At 30.5% G+C, this 22,146-nt stretch overlaps 3 protein-coding genes and 1 pseudogene across 3 annotated transcripts; 3 read left to right on the plus strand and 1 right to left on the minus strand.

Moving 5' to 3' along the window:
• Positions 1 to 472: 472 nt before the first annotated feature.
• LOC125874123 (tRNA-splicing endonuclease subunit Sen2-1-like) lies at positions 473 to 1,587 on the plus strand. Its single transcript, XM_049554947.1, has one exon. It carries the CDS (start codon positions 554 to 556, stop codon positions 1,013 to 1,015), a length of 462 nt encoding a protein of 153 aa, XP_049410904.1. The 5' UTR covers positions 473 to 553; the 3' UTR covers positions 1,016 to 1,587.
• Positions 1,029 to 1,783, plus strand: LOC125872389 (elongation factor 1-alpha-like; annotated as a pseudogene).
• Positions 1,784 to 9,479: 7,696 nt separating this feature from the next.
• Positions 9,480 to 12,223, plus strand: LOC125873081 (zinc finger protein BALDIBIS-like). Its single transcript, XM_049553945.1, has 3 exons — positions 9,480 to 9,965; positions 10,111 to 10,510; positions 10,671 to 12,223. Exons 1-3 carry the CDS (start codon positions 9,836 to 9,838, stop codon positions 11,704 to 11,706), a joined length of 1,566 nt encoding a protein of 521 aa, XP_049409902.1. The 5' UTR covers positions 9,480 to 9,835; the 3' UTR covers positions 11,707 to 12,223.
• A 3,303-nt stretch (positions 12,224 to 15,526) lies between these two features.
• LOC125875167 (fasciclin-like arabinogalactan protein 11) lies at positions 15,527 to 16,684 on the minus strand. The gene has a single exon (XM_049556259.1). The coding sequence runs from the start codon at positions 16,510 to 16,512 to the stop codon at positions 15,763 to 15,765; it is 750 nt and encodes a 249-aa protein (XP_049412216.1). The 5' UTR covers positions 16,513 to 16,684; the 3' UTR covers positions 15,527 to 15,762.
• Positions 16,685 to 22,146: the final 5,462 nt, after the last annotated feature.

Consider the following 22,146-nt stretch of genomic DNA (forward strand, 5'->3'; position numbering starts at 1 on the left):
TGCTTGCGCTCCACTAATTACATACAAATAACTTTGTTCACCAAAACTAAAACAGATGCAAGAATTACCTAGTGTTTTGTCTCTGTTATGATTTGATAAATGTGCAATATAATTGCTTTCTGATCGTCGAATCATAAAGGATTCTTTATTTGGATCATTTCAGTTGATTTACTGCGTAGTTTCTGTCAATAGTTGTATGACAAAGTGCTTTCCTAGAATGAAGCTGGAACTACCATTTCATAGATTTAATTTAAAGTATGTTGGACATAATAAGACACAGCACTTCATGAATTCTGTAATACTAAAAGAATTTTCGCACTCTTAATCCTTGTAACTTTATAGGCATAATTTATGCCTGCTGTGGCAAAATGCAATTTACTTTATACTTCTGAAACTTTGTACCTAGTGTTTTTTTTTTTTGCTAATGATAATGTGTTGTATAACTATGTAACTGGTTCATTACACTCTTTTAGTTGCTATGTTGGTTGAACAAACAGGTGAAAATCAGAGTATCGTGATTTCAGAGCTCCTTTTTTTGTTGTGAACATGAATAATGGGGTCGAGGTGGAAAGGAAAAGGGGCACAAGTTAAAGCTCTTGCAGATCCCATTTCAGAAATAGTCAACCAGCTCCAATATTCTCTGATCAGCTCAAACTCCATAGGACTGCTTTCTGGTATGAGTGTGCTTCTTAAAGCAGATGCAGAATTAACTGACCTCCTCAATCGTGCATGTTTTGGTAGACCTAGGGTAACATCAGAAAAGAATGAGCAATGGTTTCAGCTCTCCATGGAAGAAGCTTTTTACCTTCAATATTCTCTAAAATGCATTAAGGTTGTTGACCACAATGACACTGAACTGAATAATGATGAGTTATGGAAGCATATGACATCCAAGAAGGAAACTTTTCCTATCTTATTCAAAGCTTTTTCTCACCTTAGAAGTAAGAACTGGGTGACTGGATCGGGCTCTCAGTATGGGGTAGACTTTGTTGCCTATCGTCATCATCCTGCTTAGGTACATTCTGAATATGCTGTGCTCGTTTTATCAGCACAAGATGGTAATGCAAATGGTCGCTTAAGAGTTTGGTCCGACTTCCACTGCACTCTTTGTCTTTGTGGTAGTGTGGCGAAAACATTATTAATTCTCGATATTGAGCAACAACAAAGTTGTGCAGCTTCTCCATCATGCTTAAATAATTATATTGTTGAAGAGAGAACAATCACAAGATGGAGTCCAGAGCAAGGCCGTGAGAAAAAAGTTAAACGTGATCCAAGTTAAATCTGTTGAGATGCACCACAAAGGTCTATAGGAGGCACTTCTGGTGACAATGTTGGATTCAACCAGCTGAATGTTGCAGTTAAGGATCTCAACCATGGTTTTGTGGCTTCCAACTCCAAGGATGACCCAGCCAAAGGGGGCTTCCAACACTTCCCTGGTCATCAGCATGAATCATCGTGTCCAGATTGGAAACGGAGATGCCCCTGTCCTTGGTTGCTACACCTCCCTCATTACCGTCAAGTTTGCTGAGATCTTGACCAAGGTTGATATGCTGTCTGGCTAGGAACTTGAGAAGGTGCTCAAGTTCTTCAAAATGGTGATCCCAACATGGTTAAGATGATTCCCACAAATCCAATGGTTGTTGAGACCTTCTCGGAGTACCCACCATTGGGTTGTTTTGCTGTGAGTAACATGTGTCAAACTGTTGTTATTGGTGTTATCGAGAACATTGACAAGAAAGATCCAACAGGTGGCAAGGTCACCAAGGCTGCTCAGAAGAAGTGAGGCTGTTTTGATTAATTTCTACTTACTGTTTTTGTCTATTTGCATTAGATATTCTTAATTTTGTTATGGACACTTCACCATCGATGCCATTCTCATTGTCCTGTAGACAGAGTAGGTCCGATTATCCTTGCTGATGTACATCGGTTTTTAAAAGCTAAAAATACAAGTAATAATAGTAGGCTATAGCACAGGTCATCGCGTTCACATTGATCTTAGATAAGCAAAAAGTTGTAAACAAGTTGGAGTGAATGGATTCTTATTTTATGTTGTGGTAAAAGCTTTTTATATTAATAGCGCGGGCTAATCACTTTTTAGCACAGCAATTGAAACAACCACTGTCTGGGAATTTCACAAGTTGAAAGTCCATATTCTCAGGGGCTTCTTCTAGTAATGTTAAGTCTAATTTGAATGAACACATGGCTTCATCCAAAGTATGGCCCCAAATGAAAAAAGCTTTCTGATGATCTTCAGCTTTAATTTATTCATTTGGACGCAACAGTACTGGCAGCTTCAATAATGGTATTATGATGAAAATATGTGGCACCCAATCAAATAGTAATAATTTGATAAGTCATTGATATAAGCAGTCAAGTCAGTAATTTTTAGTCAGCTCTTTGGACTCGTCTAGATGAAAGTTTTTCCCTGAATATATTAGACCAGGGTCATATCAAAGTAATGAGAAGAAATAATTGTACTCACTATTTTTTATTATTTGGTACTCCCTTTTTGTATTAATTTTGAGATTTAAACGAGTTAGGCAAAAAACTATAATTAAAAGGTTGGATTTTATATATATATATATATATGCATTTTTTAAAATTAACTAAAAAAAAATTAAGACAAACAAATTGAAATAGGAAATACCTCACTAGAGCAGTAGTAACCTGGATAAAAAAGAAACAAATTAAAGTGGCATAGACAATTTTTTGTAGGTTTATAATCTCATATTAATCAATCGAGTATTGATGAATTGGAAAAGGGTCAAAATCCCTTTAAAACAATGTGAAATGAATAAAAATGTCATTCGTTTAGAGTTTGGCCAAAAAAATGATCTTGTCCATATATTGATCCAAAAATACTCTTAGAGTTGATAGTTTTGTACAGATATACCTAAAAAGTGTACTCATCTATTTTAAAAATATTTTGAAACATTACAAAGTCCTGCATACACAATAATTGACAACATTTTTCCCTAAATCTTTTAGTCAAAAGCCTACGATTATATAGGCTTTTGGAACCAGTACTTGAAAGAACTAAACATCAGAATAAAAAATAGATCGTTGATTAACCCCATCTTATTTGTCTATATCCTACGCCAGCCAGCATCTTTAATTTGCAGATCATATCAGTTATAAGTACGCATTATTAACTCTATTTTCCCGATTATTATATCAGACTTGCAACAAATAGTTAGTCGTGTGTCAAGTTAACTAGATGTTTTAAATTTACCGACATTAAAAAAATAAACTTTTTTTAACATGAACATACCTCCTCTTTTTTTTGGATGGTCAATTTGACAAAGGAAAAACTAGGCTTGAATAATTTAATAGAAAATTTAATACTACAAAATAAAGCATATCTTAGACTAATTGTAATATAGAACTGATCTAAGGAAGTGAAAAGTTTCAACTACGTACGTACTTCCATAGTGATTTTGGCTAAAAGAGTATAGTAAATACAAATAATTGAAAAGGTATCCAATTATATTGAATTGAAAAGGTCTATATATGTTTATTAAGTTGCATGTGAGAAAGAATTATTTTCCATGTCTTGTCACCAAACACAAGATACCAAACAAAGATAACAAAATAATATAAAACGTAGCAAACATGTTTGATTTATTTTAGAACATGGGAGGGAATTGTTTCTCCGGTCCAAGGAATGTCATGTTTGTCGTCTTTAGTTGAAAATACACACATTCATTTTACACTTTAACTTATTCTATATGCTTACTGTAAAAATTATTTTTACGTTATTAAATATCTAATAGAAAAATATTGAATTAACTACACATAATAAACGAAACTAGTTATCTATTACTCCTACATGTTAAGTATATTGATAGTGTAAAAAAATATTTATAATTACTATAATAAAACATAATTTGATGACTTTGAAAGCATAATTTCTTTTTTACACTATTAGTTCATTTAGAAAACAACAACGATTAGCTTTCTAAAGAGTATAGCAAGGACTAAGGAGTAATTTACAAATAAAAACATAGTAAATGATATACGCTAAGAAAATTATACTGTCAATTTATATAATTTAAATTAGATGTATATATTGATAGTGTAAATAATACTTTGTACGGTCCGTTAACTTAAATAAAATTTAATAATTGTATGGTTTGGGTGAGTGTATTGCTAGGTCAAGTCATTTTCGTAATATACTTTTGGCTTTCCCAAGAGAATTTGGGTTAAGTAAAAGATCATAAGGGTATGAGATTAGGTGAGGTTTGTTTGGGTGTCCCTCTCTTGAAGTATTCACAAGGAATTTATATATATAAAAAAATTTCAATTAATAAATTCATGCATGTATTCCAAAATAGTAAACTCCGATAGCTTAATTCCAAAAGTGGTTGGGTAATAAACTATAAACTATGGTCCCCTTAAGCTTATTTTCCATCATTTTATTTAAAGAAAAAAAGATAGAGATACCTTTGGTTATATAGATATGTGCAAAACCTGCAACTAAAATTTCAGATTGCATGTGCACATACTGTTTATTAAAAATACTCGTGACTTTACTATCGAATTTTTAGTATATATGTACATTTGGTTCATATTAAAGTTGATGTTGGCAGTACTATAGGTAAATAAAAACTGAAATATTGGCTTTTCCCTGATTTTTTTTACTGCTTTCCTCTGACTTATATTTTTGGGAAATTTCAATAATAGCAAACATTAGACACTTTATTGCTATAGTTTACTTAATTATCAATAATAGCAAAATTTTAGGAGAGTAGAGAGGCACATAAGATTTGAGAGAGAGGAGAGAGAGTGTATTTTTTGCGGATTTTGGAGAAAACAATACAAATACAAACTTATTTGTATCAAAATGAATATATATTAAGAAGAGAGGCGAGCGAGATCGAGAGAGTGAGGAGAGCCAATTGTATTTTGTATTTATTTTGCATTGTATTAGGTATTCATTTTATATCAATTGTATTGGAAATACAAAGAATTGTATTCTGTATTTAATGTTGCATTGTATTCTTTATTTATTTTGTATAAATTGTACTTCAAATACAATGAATACAACTATATTCAACTATTCATCCTCTCTTTGATTGGATATAAATACATTTGATATAGAGGATGAATGCATATTGTATTCGTATGAATACATATACGATTGATACAAAAATATAAAATACATTTTTTTTGAATACTATTGAAATAAAATACAATACTCTCACCTATATTTGATTTATTACAATTAATATATAATACATTTGAATGAATTTCTTCTTATTGGCAAGAGAGAGAAACAAAAAAGAGATAGAGGGAGGAGAGGCAAGGGAGAGAGAAGAAGGATTTGCTATAAAAACAAATATTGTACTTTTTATAATATTTTTAAATTATAGTTATTTTCTAATAATAAATTGTTAATTTTACCTAATTCCATAATAATTGATATTTATCCTCCTTGTATAAGTTTTAACGATTATCACTAACGAATTTGTAAACTTAACTTGGAGCCAAAAATTTATTTTTTAAATGTATATACCAATCTTACACGTGCATTGCCTTTTTGATATAAAGAAAAAGATACGTACGTGTGTAAAAGAATTCAAATAAGATCTAGGTGAACAGAACATAGAGAAGTGTAATTGCCATATATGGGAAGAAATACAGTTATTCTACCGTGGAGAATCTGATAATGTAATTAATAAATAAATTATAATACTAACAAAGAATTTCTTTCGTCTTAATATTTGTCAAGTTTCACTTTTCAAAAGTTAATGTAATTAATCTTCAAAGTTAAATAAAATTTGAATTAAATCAAAACATGGAGGAGGGAGTACATAACTTAAACTCATTAATTAACTACAATCATTTAGTGATAATAACAGTGCCTATTTAGTAGATTGGCAGACATTATTAGATGCAGTAAAGTTATGAAATCTTTCAAAAAAAAAATCTCAACTATAGTTCATAAATAAGATATCAAAATATTATAATACATCACATCAAATAATCACATATCTCCTATTTCTTTTATAAATAGATGTACGCAATTACAAAGTTTCAAATAAACAAACTCCATATAACTAGCTAGTCTTTAGTATAACTCTTTCACAAAGTACAAACAATCTCTTTATATCGACTATGAGTCTATTTCTTGCACACTTCAACATAATGGTTCCTTTTTTTTTTACAGATCAATTTTTTCTTTAAAACTCAAAACCATAATATAAAGTTATACATATCTAAATAATGATTTGAAGTCGTGATTTCATATTGTATGTTCAAACGCGTGATTAGATATACTCATAGAAGATAGATGCAAGGGGTAAAAGATAAAAAATAAAATAAAAAAATAGTAGGAAGTTGGAAAAAAAAGGAAGATGTGGATGGTCCATTAGCATTTGGCAGTAACTGGTGTTGTATAGGACAACAATAAAAATAAAAGAGCAGAAAGGGGGACCCTAAAACCGAAAGAGCAAGAGTTTCTGCCTTTCTGGTGAGGTGACTCAGTCAGATGATGAATTATTTTATTTATTTATCTCTCTTTTTTAATTTCAATAACGATAACTCTTTATAATTATTAGCTCAACATCACCATCCGTCACTATTCTGTTTGTTAAAAGAAAAAGTTGTACTTGTACTACTATACTATATACTATATACTACCTCGCAATACAGAGGTAGAGGCTGAGGCTGAGGCTGAGGCTGAGATAAAATTATAATATTAAATATGAATTTAGTAAAAAAAAAATTAATTAGTTTTGGTAATTATAATAAAAAGTTCATTAACTAAATATTTTAAAATATTTAATTACAAACTCAAACTCAATAGCGAAAATTAATTATAAGTTCGATGATAAATTTAACAATTATAAATTTCAATTTTTGATTTCGGAAAGTAAAGGGACGACCAATATCTGAAAAAACGGATGTGGTATTGTTGTTGGATATATAGTGTCCAATTAGCTAGCAGACATTGCAAGAGACACAAGCCACCTCTTGTCCATCTACATCGGATCCTATTTCTTCTTATAAAATCCAATAAATAAACTGTAATTTATATTCGTTCGATCATAATTTATATGAAGAGATTTACAATATGAAGGTGAAAACGTTTACTGTCCATCTGAAATGAGATATAAAACATTTTAAGTTTTTAAAATAAAATTGATATTCTTTAAAAGTACTATTTATAAATTAATATAGTTAATATATAGTTCAAAATATTTAAAAAGATTTTGAGAAAATATATGGAAATGAAAAATTGTTTAACTCTCTAAATAATAGTAGTAATTCTTTTACCTAAAAATGATATATAGGAATATACGTAATTGTTATGAACATATAACTATTATGTCTAACTTAACTCCAAAATTTAGATTTTAAATGTCATATAAAAAAACTACAATACATTCCCTTGACTAATATTAACAACGGAAAATCCTAATAGCTTGATTGCTTGACAACCAATCATACTTTCAATTTGTTGGTGAAAATTTGATTTCCAATTTTATAATTACGTCACTTATTTTTCCTTCTCCTTCCCCGATTAGAAGACAAAGAAAAAACCAATAGTAAGAAATGACTTCACAAAGAAAAGTGGTTAACTTAAAATTAATAAAGAGTACTCCTTATATCTCATTTAATTTTTATTTTTTTTAGTTCTTTTTCACGCTTATTAAAAAAAAAATTAAATAATTATAATTTACCAAGTGACCTCTATTTAGTAAAAGTAGATTGATTTATGCCTCTTAAATACTTGCATTCTTATTAATATTAAGGGGTCTTTCAGTGTACTGTTTGACAAGCACAGAACATAATCATAGATAGTCATAAATAAAAATTTAGTATTGCTTTGGTTAGTACTAATTGTGGAATAAATTACATCATAATTCGTATCTGATAAGTCATTTCTATTTGAGGGTGGACTACTAGTATTGAAATTAGTTATAACTTGATAAAACAATAAAAATGACAAAAATCCTCCCCTAAGCTAAGGTCCCTTAAATCCTTTTTTCAAATAAAAAGTTAAGTAGTAACGAAGTTCTTTCTCTAAAAGATTTTTCATTAATTTTTTTTTATAAATAATAAGAGTTTGAAAGATATTTTGTAAACAAACAATTTCGTCTTAAAATTATACAACAAAACAAACAGATAATAAGAAATAATACTAGAAGAACTCCTCCATACATGATTAATCACAATATAATCAATTTCAGAAAAAAAAAATTGTCCAAACCAAAATGACCTCTAAAAATATGATTAAAAATAATTGTCAATTTTTTCCTTAAATTCCTAAAATAACAATTATTTTGGGATGATATTTCTGAGATAAAGTAATTGTTTTTTTTTTACCCCTTCCTAAAAGCTCACCTCTTTTACTCTATTAATGACACAAATTCACAATCTTTGATTCGTCCCATATTAAATTATCACTTTTCATTTTGCACTATGCTTAAAAATCATGAATAAGAAGATAATTTTTCTAATTCACCCCTTAAATCTTTTTTTGAGAATTTTACAAATAAATATAAATACTTTCAAAAAGAATTAATCGTAAGAGTAATAAAGAAAAAAAACTAATTTATATATTTTTTTTAATTTAATAAAATGAACAAATAATATGAAACAACTATTTTATTTTTATAATAATCAACTAATAGAACGTAATTGTTAATTTGGGATTGAGTGAGTAAAAGTAAGTAGGGAAGATTTATGGGGCCACAGTGTACCCACCTAATTCTCCCACTCAATACAACATAATATGTTCCAGCTACGACTTCACGGGACGACATCGTACTAAGGGAGCATATGCATTATTCTCTTTATCTCTCCTTTTATTTTTGGATTTTTCCAATCCTTTTTTCTCTTTCCCAGTAATCAATTAAGGGTCCAAAATCCAATAATGGCATAATCATTTTTACCTTATCAATGGCTGTAAAGGCATCCCCCTTTTTTGATCCTCTCCTCTCTTTTTTTTTTTTTTTTTTTTTTTTACTTTTCTTCATTGTATATTGTGAGTGACAACTACCAGCGTCACTATGAAAACGCCATAAAAAAGGAACATAAGTACTCTAAAGTGCAATCGTTGAATTTCAGTTGAAAATAAATTCAAACATCTGCACGTAAAAACTACTGTTGCCACAATTTTCACACTCTTATTCCCTTCATTCACCCTCACATTAACTTAATTGTTGCTTATTGCAACTAAAAGGAAAATGTATTTTCACTAAATGACTCTTTTAGCGTTATGTTACTTTTAACTTTTCATATGATATATTTAATATGTTTTAATCCGTTCTAAACAATAAAATTTAAAAGCTTTTTTTTTTATTTTCTTAAATTCATTGTCAAGTTAAAATCAGACAAATAAAATGAAATATTTCTGATTAGTGTATTCAAGTGGAACTCAAGCTTTTTACCGGGGATTTGGAGGGGTGGGGGTGGGGGGAGGAAAGTGGTCCACTTGAGTCTATGTCTAACCGACTATAGGGAGAAAAGCCGTGTGAGATAAGGAATAAAAAAGAGATAGAGATAGAGAGAGAAGGAGAAAATTATTGTATGGTAGTAGTATTTTAGCTGCTAAACACTCAAGCAGAAAACCTCTGTAAGAAGAAGAAGAAGAAGAAGAAATAGTCTGTGGATGGAATCTTGTAGTTGTAACCATTGTTTTTGTCTAGTTTCCTTGGAAATAAAACCTTATACTGTGTAAACTTGGGATTTAGCTGTTTTCAGCAAAATCTTTGGTTTCTTCTGAAAGCTGAGCTGTTCTCTTTTTGTTTTTTTGGTTCCTTCTCACTTATACTCATCATCTTCCTTCTTCTCCAACTCTTCACACTCCAAATCTCAGCTCTCAAAAATGATGTCTGATGACGGACTTTCTTCATTAGCTTTCATTCAAGATCCAAACTCAAACCCTAGTAGTAATAATCCAAACCCTAACTCAAATCCATCTGCTAAACGAAAAAGAAATCTCCCCGGAAAACCAGGTAAGCTAGCAATTTTTACTATATATATATATATATATCAACAAAATTATTCTCTTGAAGTTTTTTTGTTTTGGTCATAATTGATTTGTTTATTTGTTTGTTTGTTGTTGGTGGTGGTGATGGTATTGATGATGTTTATTAACAGATCCAGATGCAGAAGTGATAGCACTATCACCAAAGTCTCTGATGGCGACGAATCGATTCATATGTGAAATCTGCAACAAGGGTTTTCAGAGGGACCAGAATTTACAGCTCCACAGAAGAGGTCACAACTTGCCATGGAAGCTAAAGCAAAGGAACAAAAATGAAGTGATCAAGAAGAAAGTTTATATTTGTCCCGAAAAGACGTGTATCCACCATGATCCATCGCGAGCTCTTGGAGATTTAACAGGTATTAAAAAACATTTTTCGAGAAAACATGGCGAGAAGAAGTGGAAGTGTGAGAAATGTTCCAAGAAATATGCTGTTCAATCTGATTGGAAAGCTCATACAAAGATTTGTGGCACAAGGGAATATAAATGTGACTGTGGAACTCTATTCTCCAGGTACCAGATTAATGAAGCATAGATTATTATTATTTTCATTTATTGCTTTAGAGAATATATATATATATATATAAATGGACTGTCCTAAGATTAGTCAATTGAGGAAATAAATGCAGAAAATGTGTAATTTAATGCAACTAACTTGAAAAAAATTGAACAGAAAGGACAGCTTTATAACACATCGAGCATTTTGTGATGCGTTAGCGGAAGAAAGTGCAAGATTTACATCAGTTCCAAGTACAGCAAATCTGAATTTCAGAAATGAAATTTTGCTGAATGGGGGATTTGGCAATACTAATCCTGGAAATCCCCAATTTGGTTCTAATTTGTTTAGGCCTGAATTTATGGGACTTGGATTGGACCCTGCAATTAGTCATCATCATCAACCACAGCTCAATAATGTCGATGGACAAAAACCAAGGATACCGCTTTGGTTGGACAATAATATGCATCCGAATCCAGCTGGTAATGATTTCTTAGTAGCATCGTCAAGCTCTACTACTAGCAATTTGCCTCATCATGAATTGGTCCAAATCGCGGCACATAACAATAATCAACAATGGTTCATTAATGGTGATGATTCTGGAATTGGCTCTTCCTCGTCTCAACTTCCTTCACGAGTACTGCTAAAGGAGGAAGAAGAGAACAAAAGAAATATGTCGGAGACAATAAGTTCAATGTACTACAACAATCATCACAATGAAACAACAGCACCAGCTACTCATATGTCGGCTACTGCACTTTTACAAAAAGCAGCCCAAATGGGATCAACGAGGAGCAATTCGTCCCTCTTTGGTGCTGGATTCGGGCTAATGGGCTCGTCTTTTTCTAAAACCAATGGACAAGGACAATTTGCTGCTCATGATCAGAATTTTAACGGCTTAATGATGAACTCTCCATCAACAACTACGAATAATCAAGGAAATAGGCTGTTGTTCGGGGATATGAATTCGAGTTCATTAGAAGGTAATGCAAGTGGAAAGAACTCAGATCCTTTCAATTTGATGCCGCGTAACAACAAAGGAAAACAAGTGAATCTTAGTGGAAATGAAGCAATTGAAGGAGGTTTAACAAGAGATTTTCTCGGGGTAGGAGGGAATGAAAGTAGGCCTTTTCTATCGAAAAATGAGCTAGCCAAGTTAGGTAACATTTCTGGTTCAGCCATGGGATTAAGCGACTATAGTGGAAGTCATTGACTCGATCTGAGTTCAACTGTTGTTTTTCACTCAAAATATATACACATATGCACAAAAAAGTTATGTGTGCTGCGCACACATTCTAAAGTGAATTACTCAAAAGGTCCATACTTGTGGGGATATGTTATTTCAATGATTTTCACTATAGTGGAATGATACAATGTTCAGAGTGTGGAGAAAAAATGAAGTTGGAAGAAGGCCAAAAGTTTCAATGTTCATGAGAAAAGAGAGAGAAAGCAGCAGTAATTTTGAGAGATCTTGTGAATTGTCAGAGAAAAAAAAGGGTGGGGACCACTGAATGTTGGAAGAGATTTGTTAAAAGGGACTTGACAATCACAAGTCAGCCTTTTTTTTCCTCCATTGTGTTTACTTACTGCTTGTAGAAATATTTCTGCCTTTTTACAAATTTATTTTCCTTTGAATGTTCAATTGCTTACTGCATACCTGTGAACTCTCTAGGCTCACTGCCATATTCAGAATCTTTTAGAATTTTCAATTATGTTGGTTGTTATTTTCACTTCTAGTACCTCTTTTTGTTTCTTATAATTGTTCTCTTCATCATGTTGCTCATGCCTTGATCAAACACTGCCAAAAGAAAATTGACATTAGTCAGTTTCGTTGTTAATCTGTCGTTAAATTGCTTGTAGCTAATACAATTTTTTTGATAATCCATTGCTAAATAAGATTAAGGATTGATGTTGTTGTTTAGTTACAAAATTTTCCGTTGCTAATTCCCTTTTTAGCAGTGAAAAAGATGGCCATCATAATTGGATTTTGGAGTAGTTATTAGTTTTTCTCCTTGATTCTACTCTTTAAGTTTTGGAAAAGATCTGTTTGATTTATGTATCATTTTGTACGCATGTTGTTGAATCTGTAAAGAATCATGGAATAATGGTATGTTTAAGAAAGTTCCAAGAAACCAAGCTTTTTAACTTATATATACACTGACATTATTAAAGACTTTTTTAGTCTATCGAAAACAGTTTTTCTATTTTTTAGGTAGGGATAAGATATATGTACCTTTCTCAAACCCCAATTTATGAGACTACACAAGGTATATTATTGTTATTTTGTTGTTATTGTTGTTACATTATCAATATATATACTATAAATTTATGTTTTGCAGGTTAATTACCATTCATATATTTGAAATAAATAATTATATGTAGTAATATGTTTTTAAATAATCCCCCTCCTAAATGGGCGTCCAAATTGGATTCCCTCAAAGTTATGAAGTAAGATACTGATTACTATTTACTCATTGGGTAATTAATTTTTTTTCTATGCGAATTAGTTCATTAGCTCCGAAAAGACTGATTTGGCCAAAATCATTTAGAGCTAATGATCAAGTTAAACATTCTAATCAATCCGTATGTTGTTTTTTTGTTCTGACTCAACCGATTGAGGGGTGTGATGGATCGGTAGGAAAATTTCTTTCATTTTTAATCTGAGGTCTCGAATTTGACTTCAAATATTTACCGGATGATTTAACTTTAAAAAATAAGGGTGCAAATGTGGTCACCTAAGTTAAATGAGGTCTACATAATATATTTGTTGTGATTTGTAGAGATGTACATCTATAAAATTTGGAACTTGTTAACTCGTTTGTCTGTTGCTTTGGCAGCATGCTGGGATATATACGCATATCAAAATCATTCCAGCTATTTCTCATCAGTTGAGCCAAAAGACAAGTTTAATTAATTATATTTATCAATAATTTATCTCTCTCTCTAAACTCCCAACTCCTAAGCCTGGTTTATATATATATATATATATATATAATATCATCACAAGGGAAAAATTAATAGTAGTAAAAAAAGTGATATACTGTAATTTGAAAGAAAAAAAAAATGATTCTTGCTCCCTTCATTATAATCAAACATTTTCTCAATTAATTATGAGTAGCATATATTAAAGTTATACTGTAATTTGATATTGTTTCTGTACACTTGGAGAATCAATATTTTTTTCTTTTAATATGTGTTTACGTTTTTTCAAATACTCTTAAATAAATGTAATTGCTAGTATATTTAGTGCAAGAATATGTACTTTATTTCAAACTTTTATGAAATTGACATTCAAATTCTTACCAAAAAATCAATTAAATAATATTTTTTTTAAGCGTGATTTTGTTTCTCCTTAATTGAGAACGTGTGTGCATGGAAATTATGCATGGAGATCGATAGTACCAAAGTTTGAAATTAAACAGAATCTCGAGAATGTGTGTGTATGTCACGGTGAGAAAACCCTAGCCCCTACCTTATAGCATACAATAATTATGACATTTTTCTATTCAACTGCTTCGAACTTTGAAATAATTGTCAAAATATAAATATATTCTGTTGGTTTAAGGTAGTCAAAGCTAGCTACTTGTATTAGGTAGCCTCGATATATTCACTTTCATTCTCTTGCCTAGGTTAGGTAAATAATGTTTGTACACTTTTTCCGGTTATTTATTTGTCATAATTTAACTTGACATGAATCTCAAAAAAGTGAAAAATATTTTTAAATCATGAAATCAACTAAAGATAGGTATAATATACCAAATATCACATGTTCATTCTCTTTTTCCACTTTATTCATTGAAATAACATTGTATTGCATATATTTGCTAAGTTGAAAATTAGAGGGAAATATGATGATACAAAAAGAGTCCAGAAAGGTTATATTTGGTTACACAATTTTACATTATTCCAGAGCAAATTTGGATTATATATATCTATATTCAAATTGGGTGAGTGAGAGACGAAATGTAATTATCTTATAAGTTGAGGAATGCAGATGTATCAACGACCTAAGAAATTTAAACAATTTTGCAGTTACATTTGTGAAGAAATACTTTTATATATTTTCTATGCACCTTTTAATTTTTATTATGAACATCATTCTACAACTATGGAACTATAGCAAGGTGTTGGTAAAAATCATAATGCATATTTTTCATCTTTACTCTCTTAAGCGATTTAAGATTCTAACCTCTCTAATTGGGAAGAGTTTGCAAAATTTATAAATGGAAGAATAATTGGACTAATACCCCAAGTATGGTAGCAAATTCCTTAAAACTAGAACAACAATATGATGGGCCATTATAAATATTGGGCTTTGAGAAAGATGAATTAATCATTTTTGTTGTGTATCAGTATAACTTCTTTAATTTTAGTGCCTATTCCTTCACTATTAATTGTTGTTGGTCGAAAGTTAGGATCTAATCTTAGCTTGGCATTTAAACTTGATTGGCCGCTATGATAATGTACTTGTGCAAACTCAAAGTTGGAGAGATCTGACAGTGTGTGTCTATTTGTTAGTGTGAGACGCCACATAGGACGTGTGAGTCTACTTGTTTAATTTTATACAAATTTAACTGGCTACTTATACATACTCAAAATTGAAGGAAATAGATGTTAGTTAAGACCAAATTAAAGACAATGTTTATGTGTTATGTCTTTGCGTTTTATTGTTGCTTGTTCAAGTAAAGAATATGACACATCATCCTTTTGACTGTGCTCGCGCACTACTAAAAAGACACTCTTTTTTCATTTAAATTTTTCATGGAAAAGGTTTAATATTATACCATCGATATTTTGATTAAATTGATGAGAAAAGAAAAATACACACAAAAAATTTATGAAGTTTCTCTATATTTCAGCACAAATCAGTTTTTCACCATGCGTTGTGTACTAGTGAGGTGGCTCAATAGAAAATGAGTAGGAAAATCATGTTTTATCACACAAACTTTCCATTATTTTATGGTAGAAAAACCTTCATTTCTAGTAATGGTGGTAAAGTAGTATAAAATAAATTTTAGAATAAACAGCCGAAGTGACGATTGAAAAACATATAAATGTACACCACTTCAAAATTTGATTCATATCTTACAGTTGAAAATCCAAATTGAAAAGACATGAAATGAAAAAGGAGGGAACAATAAAGAAACACAATTATTCAAATTGAGGGAAATCACAGACGATCACAACCGTCGAATCCAAACCTGCAACCCATAATCTCTTCCAAACAATATGATTCATGACCAATCACAACCGTCAAAAAATTCTAACGTCACAACCAAAACGCAAAACAGAAAGCCCCAATTCCCAACACCGCCACGCCGTTCACGCTATCAGCACCCGATTTATCCGCCGGCGTATCATCGCTCCCGGAGCTTGGACTCAACGCTGCCGGAGACTTCTTCTTCAGATTCGACGTTTCCGGAGTCGCCGGTGCCGGTGCTGTCGCCGGCGACGGAGAAGCAAAGATACTCAATGGCTGAAGCACTTTATCCACCTGATAAACCGCGAGCTCACCGTCAGTATATATAGTATTACCCACAGTAGCATCTACAATTCCGGTGGACACATTCACTTGATTCCCGGAAGTCGTTACATTTAATGGGAAATCACCGGGACTAGTGTCTCCAGCTTGAGTCCTCAATGGATTACTCACAGTTTGAAACTGTGAAACTGAAATAAAACTAGGAAGTACATGAAATTGCACCAACTGAACTTGTTGTTGAGAACTTAGAGAATTGAGAGTTCCCGCTTTTAAGCTCGAAAATGCATTATCAGTAGGTGCAAAAACAGTCATTCCTTGTTTCGAATTATTCAATTGTGTATTGATCTGATCACCGGCTTGAGTAGTTCTTAAGAGCCGGATAAATGTGGTGAATTGACCAGCTTTTTCGAGTATTTTCGTTATATTGGTGGGACCCGATGGAGCGGGAGCAGAGGCAGGATTTTGACCGAGGGTGAGGGTGCAAGAATGGAGGAAAATTGCTAAGAGGGAAAGAGAAAAAATAAGATGACTCATCATATTTGCTAGGAGAAATTGGACTTGGGAATTTGAACTTTAAAAGATGATTGGTGCTTGAGAAATTGAGGGGTTTTATGGAGAGAAAAATAGGAAATTTTGTATGGTAGGTGAGAAGTTGGAAATCATAGTAACTGTATAAACAAATTGATAGTAGTATAGTATCTCTCAATTTGGTGGGAGGTTTAAGATTTTATTTTGTTTGTTGGAATTCTGTTTTAATTTATACATCGACAATATAAAGACTGAACTTCTAACATGTTATAACAGGTTAGTTACCATTTTATCAGGTCACAATCACTATTTATCGTAGAAATTTACTTGTAATTATCTTATAAATGACGTAATTGTAGAAGTTTAAGATATTAGAAGATCCAATTAGAATCTTTAAATTTCTGTTATGGACCATAATTAGAAACATATGGGGTTGGGAGGAACTATTACAGCTAACAGTTTGCTTGAAAACACAGGAAATTTGGAGAGATCTGAAGTTTGAGTTTTTACAAATATTAAAGTATTTTATGATTGCTTTGCTTATACTCATTAGAAATTTTAATTATGGCTATGATTGGCTTGCCACAAACTTAAAAAGGAAGTTTTGTTTAAATTCAGTGTAGTTCTTGATCATGATAAAAATAAAATTAAAAAAATAAAGTTATTGATCATGATTCATGTGTGCCCATCCTCTTCTGTTGGTTACTTATAATTCATCAACCTCTAATTAGGCCCTCTTTTGTATTGTATTAATTCACATTGAATGGATATTACAGAGGAACTAAAATCATTCCATTTTGCATAGTTGGTCATTGAGGTGTCATGCCACGTGACGTCTAACTCATTGGGATTGGGATTGGGATTGGAATTGGGTGTCCACCTTGGACAACCTTAATATATAGATGATGGTATATTTGAACCATTTAAGTAATGTCGGGAGATTTTTTGTAAGAATAGTATAACGAAGGATACGGTGTTCCTCTTCTCGTACCTTTGAATCCAGAAGTACCAGCTGAGGACCAAGAAACTACTCGACCCCGTACCTCTGTAACAGTGACAATGATATTATTGGGAAAATTTGACCCTTTTCCCTTCAAGGAATAAGGTGCACCAAACAGACTGCTGGCAAAACTTGCCATGGAGTGTTTTTGATTGTAAAACAATGAATCAAAATCCTGAAAAAAAACAGGAGTTAGACAAACTTGAGTTATTATGTATAGTATTAAGCAACAACATCTTGAAACAGGGCATGAAAACTCTACAATTTGAGACTTAGCTATCTCGTGAACAGGGCCGTCTTAATCACTAGGCCACTAAAGTCATCGCTTGGGGCCCCCATTTTAAAAAAATAATAACTTATACATATTATTAAAAAATTATATTAATTTTGAAAGAAAAAAACGTGTAAGAGGTTTTATAGTTTTTCTTGAAAAATTGTTATTGTTGATATTCTTAGTTCATAAGTATATGTAAATTGTTTTAATTATAATAAAGAATTTATTCATTTTTAATATGTCAACTAGAAAACATGATTTCGATTTTGAAAAAAAGAGAAAAAACTTGAAGAATTAGATAAATCTTAAAAAAGAGTCCTTGATAGATTTTTAAAAAATAATAAAAATTTTGAATAAAAAATATTGGAGAATGTTCTTCAAATGATCAAGTAACTCAATTATATAATTGAGTTAGATGATAATAATATCCAAGAAGAAAATCTAGAAGAAGTTGGTGAAAATGTGATATTGTTTCCGATATCAAGAACTCTTAAATAATTTAAATAGTTGCATCCCTAAAAATATATATGATCCAATTCAATGGAATAATGTAGTTACAAAATTAAGAGATCTATTAGTAGAAAAGGGATCATTTAGAGTGACTGATATAAATTTTCACAAGATAAATACGTACGACATTTTTATACAACACACTATATTCAAAAATTCATAAACGGAGAAAAGCATGAAAGAAAATGATTAATCTACTCTATAGATTTGGATAAAAAAATTGTTTTTGTTGTAAATTATTTAGCACAACTTCTATTATTTGTAATAATAAACTAGATAGTGAAGGTAGAAATGAGTGGAGAAATCTTAGCGTTAAGCTCAAAGTCCATGAAGTAAAGAATGAACATATTATTAATAGGAAAATTCATCCCACATATCTATTTAAGGCTTAATATTACAGCCTTTAGATGTACTTTTTTTATATTACTACTTATAACAGTTTAATTACAAGTATTAACAGATTAGTTTTAATCTATAATTTAATTTATTTGATTTAATTAATTAGCTATTATTTTTATAATTACCTTACAATTAATAAGTAAGAGAAATAAGATAATCAATTGTCATTATCTCTTACACCATTTTAGAGATAACATTAATAGAGAAACAATTGTCATTATCTCTTACACCATTTTAGAGATTTTTTTTCCAGTTTTCACACCCCCACCCCACGTTCCTCTTTTACATAGAACTAATTTTTTTCTCTCTCACCATCTTCAACGTTCGTCTTCTTCATTAAAAAAGAAAATCAGTAGAACTCACGATTGAGCCTCATGGATGTGGAAGGAAAAAAATAAGATAACATACTTTTCTTTTTGTATAAATTTTTTGTTATGTTTGACAATTGGAAGAAGCGAATGCTTACTTGTGCCCCACTAGAAGTGGATCTGTATTTGTTTTAAAATTAACACATGTTTTAAAAATTATATGTGCGGGAAAGAATGTCAGATATGAATTCTGATTTTTTCTTTCTATTCTTTTGTTCTCTCTATCAACTCTTTTGTTGTCGGTAGCAGGCAGCTCGAGAAGAGGCGTTGGCCAAGGTTTCTGCTCTTGAACTAGAGATAAGTGTTGCAATGCCAACAAATAATGAAATTCCGATAAAAAATGCTTCTTCTCAGTCGAAGATTAGTCAAGCAAAGAAAACAGTTAGGCATGCAAATCAAAAGGAAAAAAAAGAGGAAGGTGAAAATTGTGGAAGCGACTCATTATGTTTCGGATTCGGATTCGGATTCAGATTTCGTAAGTGAGATTAAAAAGAAAAAAATAAAAAAGCAACAAATGTCGAAATTGGTCAGTCTTCAAAACCAATCAACAAGAACAACAACGAAGGAGAACTCAGAAATCCCAATTTCAAAAAAAAAAAGGGTAAAAAGGTGGTTAGAATAAGTATTTTATTTAATTTATTTTTGAATTATTCAATTTAGTATTTTTTGTGTTAAAAATATTGTATTATGATTATTGTTGTTACGATACTTATATTGATGTGAAACTGTACGAAATTTGAATAATATTTGTATGAATATGACATTAATATATGATATATGAATATTGTACGAAATGTGATGGAATGTTGGTATTCAACTGGTATGAAGTGTTATTTGATATTGGTATGAAATTGGTTTGATATCAGTAGCACAATTAGTTGATTTTAGTGTCGTTTGTTAAATGCCACAGTGCACATGAAATCTGGTATGATGATTGAATAATATTTGTGTGAATTTTTTTTCAAATATGGTATACTGTTTTATTAAAATTTATGTACATGAATATGGAAAGAAACATGAATAATATTGGTTTGAAGTGAATTTTATATATAGTGTATGAATGTTGATATGAAATTGATTTAATTTTTGTATAAATTATGTGAAATAATTAATTTATAACTACTTATAAAATGAAGTTGGTATCGGAATGAAACATGAATATTGTTGGTAGGCTGGAAAAATCATTTGAGATCTCAATTATATATTTTTTTTCAATCTTTCCAATGGGATATCAGTTCGATACCAAGTGTACACCAATTGGGTACAAATTAACTAGTTTTAGGTTGACTAATTTAGTTGAAATCTCAATTACATGTTTTATTCAATTTTTCCAATTGGATATCAATTAGATATCAAATGTATACCAATTGGGTATAAAATTAACTAGTTTTAGGTTGTCTAATTCGGTTGAAATCTCAATTACATGCCCTTTTTTCAATTTTTTCAATGGGATATCAATTCGATACCAAATGTATACAAATTAGATGCAACATTAACTAGTTTTAGGTTGGTTATTTCAGTTGAAATCTCAATTACAAGTTTTTTTTTCAATTTTATCGATGGGACATCAGTTGGATACCAAATGTATATCAATTTCATACTAAGATTTGAATTTTCAGTTGATATCAATTGCATACCATCATTATCTAGTTTTTTTACTATAAATTTGAAAACTACTTAATACACAAATGATTAACTAGTACACATAATAAATGTTCTGAAATTATAATTCATTAACTTAAAAGACAAAATAAATCAAAACATGAGTTTGTCACATTAAAACAACCAAAACAAAAGAAAAATAAATGTCTTTTTTTTTCCGCAAGGTAATTTGAACATGTCTTCTTGTTGTGTCCCTCCCGATGACATGTACTGCACGTAACCTTAGACCTCTTACATTTCACATCAGCAAATCCTTTCCAACGTTCATGTAGTGGTCTCCCTACAATTCCTTTTGAACCAGACGACAATAATTTATGCTCGGACACTTTTTGAATTGCATATTTTCCTGTTCCATCATAAATTATTGTGTTAGTATTATAGGATACAAAAGTACAAAAAACCTTACAAAACTATATATAATATGATAATACGCACTGAAACAATGTTTTTTTGTATCAATTTATGCTCCGACACTTTTTGAATTGCATATTTTCCCGTTTCATCATAAATTGATTATAATAACAACAAAATTATATGCACTCGTCATTATTTTTTCATACAAATATCATTCAGACAGTACACTACAAAACGAATTTCATACAAAAAATAATATTTCACAATTCATACTCACTTAATACATATTTCATACAACAATCATCATTCATACCAATTTTATACATTTCTCATACCAAATAATTCATTACTCTCACACAAATTTATACACAAATGACAAAACATATATAATCAATAAAATTTCAAATTTCATACCAAATTAAAACACTTTTCATACATTTCTTCAAAAATCTAAATAACTTTTTTACACATTAGTGAACACACTTTCATACCAATTTCATTACATTTATACTACCAAATTCATTCAACATTTTACATTTAATTTATATTTTTGAAAAAAGAGAACAGTAATCAATATTACAATTTTACTATACCTACTTAATCTACAACGATAAAACTATTTATATTTTATACATTTATACTCAAATCTTTCATATATTGCGCCTATTTCTCACGAAATCATGGTTTTCACAGTATACAAATTAATCAAACAACAAAAAAAAGAAACTTACCAAAACGTATTATGAACAAAATTAACAAAAACGTATTATGAACAAAAATTAACAAAAACGAATTTTGACCAATCACTAAACAATAATAAATACTAACCTGAAGGATCCTATCTTCCAATCTTCCACCATATTTAATTAATATTGATACGTAGTTGTTCATCACAACAAAATCAAGATTTTTCAAAGAAAAAAAAACTTTAATTCCTCAACAGTGAGAAGATTTTTGGGAGAAAATTGAAAAGAGAGAAACGTTGAACAAAAAAAAAAGGATAAAATCAGAATTTTTAATTAAGTTTAACTAATTTGAGTGAAATAAGGAAACTAAATATTCTTAATAAGTTTGAA

Source organism: Solanum stenotomum, chromosome 8, assembly GCF_019186545.1.
Source record: "Solanum stenotomum isolate F172 chromosome 8, ASM1918654v1, whole genome shotgun sequence".
Taxonomy (NCBI): Eukaryota; Viridiplantae; Streptophyta; class Magnoliopsida; order Solanales; family Solanaceae; genus Solanum; species Solanum stenotomum.

Excerpts from the sequence above, each read along its gene's own strand:
- LOC125874123 (XM_049554947.1), top strand. The coding sequence starts at position 554 with ATGGGGTCGAGGTGGAAAGGAAAAGGGGCACAAGTTAAAGCTCTTGCA.
- LOC125873081 (XM_049553945.1), top strand. The coding sequence starts at position 9,836 with ATGATGTCTGATGACGGACTTTCTTCATTAGCTTTCATTCAAGATCCA. Across the intron at positions 9,966-10,110 it reads AAATCTCCCCGGAAAACCAG|ATCCAGATGCAGAAGTGATA; the intron begins GTAAGCTAGCAA and ends GTTTATTAACAG. Across the intron at positions 10,511-10,670 it reads TGTGGAACTCTATTCTCCAG|AAAGGACAGCTTTATAACAC; the intron begins GTACCAGATTAA and ends AAAATTGAACAG.
- LOC125875167 (XM_049556259.1), bottom strand. The coding sequence starts at position 16,512 with ATGATGAGTCATCTTATTTTTTCTCTTTCCCTCTTAGCAATTTTCCTC.